At 45.8% G+C, this 9,743-nt stretch overlaps 1 protein-coding gene across 4 annotated transcripts in view; it reads left to right on the top strand.

Moving 5' to 3' along the window:
* Positions 1 to 36: 36 nt before the first annotated feature.
* WDR93 (WD repeat domain 93) overlaps positions 37 to 9,743 on the top strand; it is a 40,758-nt gene continuing 31,051 nt past the window's right edge. For 2 of the 4 annotated variants that reach the window (XM_066355790.1, XM_066355787.1), the window contains exons 1-4: positions 115 to 350; positions 2,185 to 2,526; positions 6,464 to 6,656; positions 8,968 to 9,032. In XM_066355790.1, coding sequence (XP_066211887.1) covers positions 2,224 to 2,526; positions 6,464 to 6,656; positions 8,968 to 9,032 — 561 coding nt within the window. In that variant the 5' untranslated portion in view covers positions 115 to 350; positions 2,185 to 2,223. The other 2 variants (XM_066355788.1, XM_066355789.1) reach the window with 2 other exon arrangements.

Here is a 9,743-nt window from a genome sequence, read left to right as displayed (position 1 = left end):
CTGTGTCGCTCGGCTCCAAAGGGCGACTTCGCGGGCTTCCGGTCAGGGCCGGAAGTTGTTACCAAGGCGACGCCAAGCCGTGAGCCCGGTGGGCGATACAAGGTGCGTCCGCTTCCCACGTGACCTTGGACTTTTCCCTACATCCAGGGTTTCGTTAGGGGAGCTCCGAGGAGGTTCTTCTCCCGGTCTCAGGTGTTCCCGGACGCCCCGCGCCTCCTCGCGGATCCAGGGTCCCAGGAACCCCAGATAGGATCCCGAATGTTGCTTCCCCTGAGCTTCTGCTTGGGAACTACAGATCCTAATCTTTCCCAGATCTGTGCCTCCGTCTCCCTCAGCAACACCAGCTCAAGGTATGGGGAAGCCCATGGTTAAAGGAGAGATAAGCCAACCAGAGGTGTGTATTTCTAGCATGAGGGCCGGGTCAAGTGGGCGAGTTTTCTGTTAGGATTAGAAAACAGATAGAAGATTGCTATTTGAGGAAATCTTAAAACAGTTAACATAAACGAAGTGGTGGCAAAATAGATTACGATGAAACTGCACCACTGAACGTTCCTCCTTTGGGGCTTGAAGACATGGAACCCCATCCATTTTTGTAATCTTTAGTCCCTTGTTCAGGCCTGCCCCTAACACTTGCAGGCCCCCAGGGTCGGGTGGGGGGATATCAGTACAAATAGAGACCCACCTACCATATATTTAAGTCAAAGTAACACACTGTCAAAGTATGTTCTGTTTTCCTACCTGATAAATATACTTTCATAATGATCTAGAAATCGTTTCACATTCAGAATTCTTAGGCTTTTGGAGATACCTGGAAAAACAGCCAGAATACTGTACTGCTGGGAGAGTTGGCCCAGTCCTTTCCCACCCCCCTTCTCTTCCTATTTCTAGCTCCCACCTATGTCACTGATACGGGCCTTGCATACAGTGTGTGAATACTCTGAGCCACATCCAAGCTCTGCCCATACCCCTGCAAACAGCCATCCCTGGGTCACCTTTCAGGTCTAGGGGTACATGCACGCACTAGCAGCTAGGAGAAAAGCTGGGAAGGAGACTCCTGCAGGGATCATTTGGTCAGTAAATTTCAGGAGTATAGTTTGCCTGAACATGATCTAGACTCCAGAAGGAGGCCTCTCGACTTTGAGGTAGTATATCCTCTTGGCCCCACAAATTTACTCATCCTTGCCTGACCTGTGGTGGCACAGTGGATAAAGCATCAACCTGGAACGCTGAGCTAGCTGGTTTGAAACCCCGGGCTTGCCCAGTCAAGGCACATACGTGAAGCAACTACTACAAGTTGATGCTTCCTGCTCCTCCCCACCATCTCTCTCCCCTCTCTCTAAAATTAGTAAATTAAAAATTTTTTAAATTTACTCATTTTTTGCACAGAAAAGTGCCTGTAAGAGAGCCAGAAGTATTCTCCAAGTTCATATCCCGGGGCAGGACAATACTGCAAGAAAATAAGAATTTGTTGAATGCTGGCCATGACTGTGCTAAGCTCTGGGCCTCAGGTATTAGGTTAATGAGGGACACAAGTAAATAGGTAAGCTCAACACAAACTAGACAGCAATGATCAGAAGTGCTAGAAATGTCTCTGGTTGGCAGTGAGGGAAAGAAAGGAAAAAAGCCATGGCTCACTACCCAGCTGACTTGAGCACAGCCATTTGCAGAAATGGAAGAACCAGGAGAAGACATGAGTTGTGGGAGAGAGGGCGAATTCACTTTGGGACAGAAAGACAGCCTCTCCCTATCAGGAGATGAAGAACGACAACGAGGCTGCCAGATTCCTTTGTTTCCAGCCTAGCACACTTCGTATTGGGCTGGTTTGGAAGATGTGACTAGTCAACACCTGTCTCTGCTCTTGTCCTTCTAACATGAAGTGTATCTTAGTAATTAGGAACAATCCCATAATAAATACAGAAAATGCCAGTCTCTAGAATAGATAGTTGGAATGCTGAGGTGGCCGTTCGAAATCCCCGGCTTGACTAGGCAAGCAAGGTACATGCGAGAAGCAACTATGAGTTGATGATTCCTGCTCCTCCCCCCCTTTATCTAACTCTCTCTCTCCTGTCCTAAAAAAATAAAATCAATAGACTAAATAGTCCCCATAGACTATTGTGCTAGAGAAGATACACTGTTATAACTTTCCCGTTTTCTCAAAGTACCAATGCTTACTTCCTTTATCAGCTCCTCAGTTTCATAGCTGTTCCCAGTGCTGCCTCTGTGATGTCATCCCCAACAGGAAGTCGAGGCCAGAAGATGAGGCTGCCCATTTTTACACAAAAGGGACTGCTGGAGGTGCAGTCCCCAACAGAGAAGGACTGGTCGAAGGATGACGAAGAGAATTATGTCTTCAAGGATCCAGCTCAGGAGCTAGATTCCCTGCCTCAGCCATATCGAATGATCAACAAGCTGGTGAGCCTTCTGTTTGACCGGTCGTGGGACATTATTCAGGAGAGGAACAGGCAGAGGGAAGCTGAACTCAGCCGGATCCAGCCCACCATCTACTCTCCAGTTTTTAAAAGCGAGGTATGGAGCAGCTAACTGGGGATCCCTGTTTCTCAGATGAGTGTTCATAAATGAAAACACCTAATCTAGGGAAAAATTTCCTACCAGGAACCTTCATTCAATAAGACAGCTGCATTTTTTGAAAGATTCTAGGCACGCTGATGTGGACTGAAATGGATCAATCAAAAGCCATTGTCTGGGCCCTGGCCGGTTGGCTCAGCGGTAGAGCTTCAGCCTGGCGTGCGGGGGACCCGGGTTCGATTCCCGGCCAGGGCACATAGGAGAGGTGCCCATTTGCTTCTCCACCCCCACCCCCTCCTTCCTCTCTGTCTCTCTCTTCCCCTCCCGCAGCCGAGGCTCCATTGGAGCAAAGATGGCCCGGGCGCTGGGGATGGCTCCTTGGCCTCTGCCCCAGGAGCTGGAGTGGCTCTGGTCGCGGCGGGGCGACGCCCCGGAGGGGCAGAGCATCGCCCCCTGGTGGGCAGAGTGTCGCCCCTGGTGGGCGTGCCGGGTGGATCCCGGTCGGGTGCATGCGGGAGTCTGACTGTCTCACTGTCTCTCCTCGTTTCCAGCTTCAGAAAAGTACAAAAAAGGGGGGGAAAAAAAAAAGCCATTGTCTGGGGAAATGATGTTCTGGCTAATTGAAGGTCACACAGGTCTTTTATATTCAGCTGTTGTTATTTTTAAATCTAATTGAAGTAATCACTCTCTTGCTTCATGGCTGATAATTTGCCAGTGCCTTGGCTATAGCTTTTTTCCACACTGGTACCAATGAATGAAGTACAGGAACAGGGCCATGTGTCCACCACGTAGTGTAGTGAATATACCAGGGGTCAGGAACTTATGGCTCATGAGCCAGATGTGGCTTTTTTGATGGCTGCATCTGTCTCACAGACAAATCTTTAATTAAAAATATAATAATCTTAAAAATATAAAACATTCTCATGTATTACAATCCATTCATTTCCTACCGCTCATGTTCATGGTTGTGGGTGGCTAGAGCCAATCACAGCTGACCTCTGGACAACACCAAATTTTTATTGGATAATGTGTAACACACATGGGTCGTTGTGAGGTCAGGAAGTAAACTTCACTCCTTTTAATCAAGTAGTCTGCTAGCTAATTGCAGAAACCCTTTTGACAAAGAAGATGGCTAAAAGAAAAAAAGATGAGGAGTATCGTACTTTTCAGCGGAATGGACAGAGGAATTCGCCTTTGTGGAAAGAGCAGGTTCTGCAGTGTGTTTAATATGCAGTGATAAAATTGCATCAATGAAACGGTCAAATATAAAGCGGCACTTCGACACACGCCATACTACATTTGCATCGAAATATCCAGCGGGGGACAGCAGGAAGAAAGCATGTCAAGAGCTACTGTGCAAAGTGCAAGCTAGTCAGCAGCAACTCCATGTTTGGACCCAACAAGGTGACTGGAATTCGGCTAGCTATGCTGGTGCTTTAGCAATTGTGAGAAATGGAAAGCCATTCACAGATGGGGAGTATGCCAAAACATTCATGCTTGATGTTGCCAATGAACTTTTTGACGACTTTTTGGATAAAGACAAGATAATCAAACAAATAAAAGACATGCCTCTGTTGGCAAGAACTGTTCACGATCGTACCATCATGATGGCAAATCAAATTGAGGCAACACAAGTGAAGGACATAAATGCAGCACCATTTTTTTCTCTCACTTTGGATGAGTCAACAGATGTAAGCCATTTATCCCAGTTCAGTGTGATTGCAAGGTATGCTGTCGGTGACACACTACGTGAGGAAAGTCTTTCTGTTTTGCCTATGAAAGAGACAACAAGAGGGGAGGGTTTATTTAAGTCTTTCACTGAGTTTGCTAAAGAAAAAATTTACCGATGGATAAACTTATTTCAGTGTGTACTGATGGTGCTCTGTGCATGGTGGGGAAAAACAGAGGATTCGTAGCGCTTCTTCATGAACATGAAAAGAGACCCATCCTAAGTTTTCACTGCATCCTACATCAGGAGGTGCTTTGTGCTCAGATGTGTGGCGAGCAACTTGGTGAGGTGATGTCGCTGGTCATTCGGGTGATCAACTTTATCGTTGCCCGAGCTTTAAATGGTCACCAGTTTAAAACACTGCTGGGTGAAGTTGGGAATAATTATCCTGGTCTGCTTCTGCATAGCAGTGTGCGTTGGTTGTCAAGAGGGAAGGTGCTCAGCTGTTTTGCGGCTTGTCTGAGTAAAATCCGGACTTTTTTTTTTTTTTTAGATTTTTATTTATTTTTATTCATTATATAGAGGGAAGAGAGAGAGAGAAGGGGGGAGGAGCAGAAAGCATCAACTCCCATATGTGCCTTGACCAGGCAAGCCCAGGGTTTTGAACCAGCAACCTCAGCGTTTCCAGGTTGACGCTTTATCCACTGCACCACCACAGGTCAGGCCACGGACTTTTCTTGAAATGAAAAACGTCGAGCATCCTGAGTTAGCTAACACTGAGTGGCTCCTGAAGTTCTACTATCTCGTGGACATGACTGAACATCTGAACCAGCTCAATGTGAAAATGCAAGGCGTTGGAAATACAGTCTTATCCCTTCAACAAGCCGTGCTTGCATTTGAAAACAAGCTGGAACTCTTCATTGCCAACATTGAAACAGGTCATTTACTACACTTTGAAAAACTGGGAGAGTTTAAAGATGCATGCACAGCAAGTGACTCTGCTTAACATCTTGATTTCCAGCAGCTAGTGGGCTTCACATCTAATCTCCTGCAGTCATTCAGAGTGCACTTTGGAGAATTTCGTGAGCGCACTCATCTTTTTAAGTTCATCACCCATCCACATGAGTATGCAGTGGACAACGCTGACCTGAGTTACATCCCCGGTGTCTCCGTCAGAGATTTTGAGCTACAAGCTGCTGACCTGAAGGCCTCAGACATGTGGGTGAATAAGTTCAAGTCACCGAATGAAGATTTGGAAAGACTCGCACGACAGCAAGCAGAGTTAGCGAGCAAACACAAGTGGGGAGAAATGAAAAAACTTCAACCCGCGGACCAGGTGATTGTCAAAACTTGGAATGCACTGCCTGTCACATACTACACACTGCAGCATGTGAGTATTGCTGTACTGACAATGTTTGGCTCTACATATGCATGTGAGCAGTCTTTCTCACATCTAAAGAACGTTAAGACCAACCTATGATCATGTTTAATGGATGGAAGTCTCAACGCCTGCATGAAGCTTAACCTCACCACGTATCAACCAGACTACAAAGCCATCAGCAAAACCATGCAGCACCAGAAGTCACATTAATTGTAGGAAATACTTTATTCATCATTGATTAGCAACAGCATAACAACGTTATTAAAAAGAATTCAGAGACTTATTGTACTTTAAAAGTATTGGTCTTACATAAAATGCACACATTTACTTTTTTTTTTAACAAGATTTTTTTTTTTTTTTTTTTTACATTTTATTCATTTTTTTAGAGAGAGGAGACACAGAGAGAGAAAAGAGATAGAAAGAACAGAGGGAGGAGCAGGAAGCATCAACTCCCATATGTGCCTTGACCAGGCAAGCCCAGGGTTTCGAACTGGTGACCTCAGCGTTCCAGGTCGACGCTTTTACCCACTGCGCCACCACAGGTCAGGCCACACATTTACTTTTATTTAGTGTTAAACATATTGTATGGCTCTCACAGAATTACATTTTAAAATATGTGGCGTTCAGGCTCTCTCAGCCGAAAAGGTTCCTGACTCCTGGAATATACATTAATTCTTCACTTCTTCGTTTTCTCTGGCCCCTTTCCCCTAAAAGTGGAGTGCTATGACTTCTTGATACATGGGCAAGATATTTAGAAAAGTTCTATGTTTGGGGATGATATTATATCTATGAAGGGACCACATTCCTCTGAAATGTTAGCTTATGTTACTTGCAGACGGTAACAGCTGAAAATCATTCCTTTTCTCTCTTTTTATTTTTTTTTCCAGTTCAGCAAAACACCAAACTGCATGGCTATTGCCCAAGACTATGTGTTTATTGGAGGAGCCAAAGGATTCTCCATCTATAGTCTGTACGATGCTAAACGAATATATGTTTGGGATAAACTTAAGGTTGATGTCACGTCCATATGGGCCACAGATTTGGGAAGTGAAATACTTATTGCTCCTGTGGATGAAATGGGTACTTGTTCTTCATCTTCCTTTTAGCCTAATTTACATGTACCTGTAGATTGCTGTTCAATATAATTTCCTTCTCAGGTGTGGGCAGGGCTGGACATGGCAAGTTCTCCCCAGTCATGTCATCATAATAAACACCTACAGAATAGTATGGTGTGCCAGGAACTCTTCCAACATTTCACATATTTGGCCCATTGAAGCCTCACAACAGGAGGTAGGGTTAATTTAATATTTCCTGTTTCTCAGAAGAGGCAACGGAGGCATGGAGGTTAAATAACGACTTGAGGTAACATGTGGAGTATAGCACAGGCAGGATTAGAACCATGCAGTGTGGCCCCGAGGTTCACACCCTGCGGGCACTCAGCAATCCTGCTGCTCACACACACCAGGGCTGCTTTTCCCTTTCAGCCTGAGGACAAACGAGGCCCTCCTGGGGACAACAGTATAGAGCAGTAATTTTCTACCTTTTTATACTTGGGGATCAGTGAAAATAGAAGAATTATTTCAGGGACCGCTAAGGCAGAAATCACCCTGAGCATAAGCAAATCTGACTAAGATCATTGGGTCTATAATCTTCCTACAACATCAGGGTGGTTAACTCTTTCATGGACTGGCACGCAATTTCTGGTGGACCCAGTTCGCAGACCAGTGGTTGAAAACACCGGTCTAGAGAATTTAGACAGTTTTCTGGAGGACACTGTCTCTGCAGTGGGCGGGACCCGACCTGATTGATATTTTAGGAAGGGCACACCAGTGGGAGTTCACAAAAGTCAAACAAGAGGCAGAGAGACTAGGAAGAACCACTGTATTCACTGAGGACAGAATCTGTGAAGGTCTAGACCAAGGCAGGGGCCATTCGAAGGACAAGAAAAACAGTACTGTGGTTATGTAAAATGTTAACATCAGAGGAGGAGAGGTAAGGGATATAAGGGAATTCTTGTACTCTTTGTGCACATTTTCTCTGAGTCTGATATTAGTTCAAGATAAAAAGCTTTAGCCTGACCTGTGGTGGCGCAGTGGATAAAGCATCAACCTGGAAACGCTGAGGTTGCTGGTTCAAAACCCTGGCTTCCTGGGTCAAGGCACATATGGGAGTTGATGCTTCCTGCTCCTCCCCTTCTCTCTCTCTCTCTCTCTCTCCCTCTCTCTCTCTCTCTCACTCTCTCTCTCTCTCTCTGTCTTCCCTCTCTATAATAAATAAATAAAATCTTTAAAAAAAAAAAGATAAAAAGCTTTAAAAAGGAAAAGGAAAATGTAATGGAAAAACTTGGTGAGTGATGGAGTATGGAGTGGGGCGGTGAGTGAGGAGGAAGAGAAGAAAATTACTCCTTTCTGCCTTAGATAATAGGGTCAATGACACACTCTTCCCTCCATAGCCATTGTAGGAGAATACGTCTTCAGGGCTCTGTGAGGTGACGAATTCCATTTACATGTGCCCAGCTTTGAAGCACCTGGAGTGGGGACATTGATACTGGGGGGGGGGGTCTGAGTGTATCTGGTCAGTTTCATGCCTGTGTGACCCTCAGTGTGATGAATTTGAAGGAGAGGCTAACTGGGTCGTCCTCAGCACATTTGTGGTCGTACAGCAAGTATCCCATGGATTTTTATTGGGCTGAGTGGGCTGGTTGCCTTTGCAAGGCAAAACGACTTGAACGAGGCAGAATGACTTGAATGTTTCAAGTGTGTGGAGGAAGGCGGGGAGACTAAGGCCATCACCAGCGTTATTATGAGTGGAGGGATAGGTTTATGAGTGTCTGGGAAGCACCTAAAGAAAGAGACAAGAAGTCATGGTGGATGATGATCCTGCACTGGAGCCCATAGGTTAAACAGGAATTAGAATGACAGATTACTTACTAAATCAACAAAATCAACGGCATGCGGAGCTTGTTGGAGGATGAGAGGTGAGGCACATAGAAGAGTGAGATACAGCCTTTCCCTCAGAGAATCGATGAACTTGCTAGAGGAATAAAACACCCACAGGAAACAGATGGATAACAATGTGAGGCAGTATGGGGTGGTGAACAAAACAGGGGACAGAAGTTGGAGGGGGCTGGTGTGGCCGAAGGGCTCCCAGGAGGCTCCCAGAAGAAGAAGATAGGGCCAGGGTGGGCAGAGAGGACACAGAAGGCAGACCCACGTGGACATTTCAAGCGCAGGGTGGAGGAAGGCAGGGAGAGCAAAGCCATCACAGGCAGTGGAGAGCCAGGGAGAAGGCCTGAGAATGCATGAGCTTATGATGACAACTTTAGGAAGTCCAAGAGAAGATTCCAGTTCTACTTGTCTGTCTTACATCCCTACTTATTTCTCCGTTTCAGGTATCGTTAGATTGTTTTATCTTTGTAAGGATGGTCTTTTCTTCATCAAAACTATCAATGAAATGGTAAGTTCCTCTAGCTGGGCCACAAGCTATAGCAAATCAAGTTTACTTTTTTATTTTTAAGGGGAGATAGTGAAGCAGATTCCCGCATGTACCCCAACTGCGATCCACCCAGCAACCCCCATCTAGGGCTGATGCTCAAACGCATTAAGCCACTGGCTGTGGGAGGGGAAGAGGGAAATAAGGAAAGAGGGAAGGGGAGAGAAGCAGATGGAGGCTTCTCCTGTGTGTCTTGACCAGGGATCAAACCTGGGATGTTCACATGCCGGGCCGATGCTCTATCCACCGAGAAAACCGGCCAGGGCTTCACGTTTTCTTTTAATATGGATGCAACGACAGCTGTCCTAGAATAGTGAGAATTAAGACACCTCCCTGGTCAGAGAGCCTTCTCTGAAATATTTAAAACCTGACCATCAGAGGGTAGGTGCTGAATTGCTTGGATTTATTTACCCTGTGGTTGAAAGAAGAAAATTACTATGGAGTTCCCATCCAGGTTGAGCACCAGACTAACATCTTATATCTACTTACAAGTGCCTAAAATTTTCAGGCTGCCTCACATCCTGTTCGCTGGCCCATGCTGTTCCCTATGCTTGGAGTGATCTCCCTGCCTCCCTACCTACTACTTGTGCCTCTGAAATTTCTCCCAGGCCTCAAGACCTGCTCAGATATCTCCTTCTCTGACATACTTTCCCTGATGTACCCAAGAGAAGCTGA

Source organism: Saccopteryx leptura, chromosome 13 (assembly GCF_036850995.1).
Source record: "Saccopteryx leptura isolate mSacLep1 chromosome 13, mSacLep1_pri_phased_curated, whole genome shotgun sequence".
In the NCBI taxonomy this organism is placed as follows: domain Eukaryota; kingdom Metazoa; phylum Chordata; class Mammalia; order Chiroptera; family Emballonuridae; genus Saccopteryx; species Saccopteryx leptura.
This window is presented reverse-complemented; position numbering and strand designations above follow the sequence as displayed.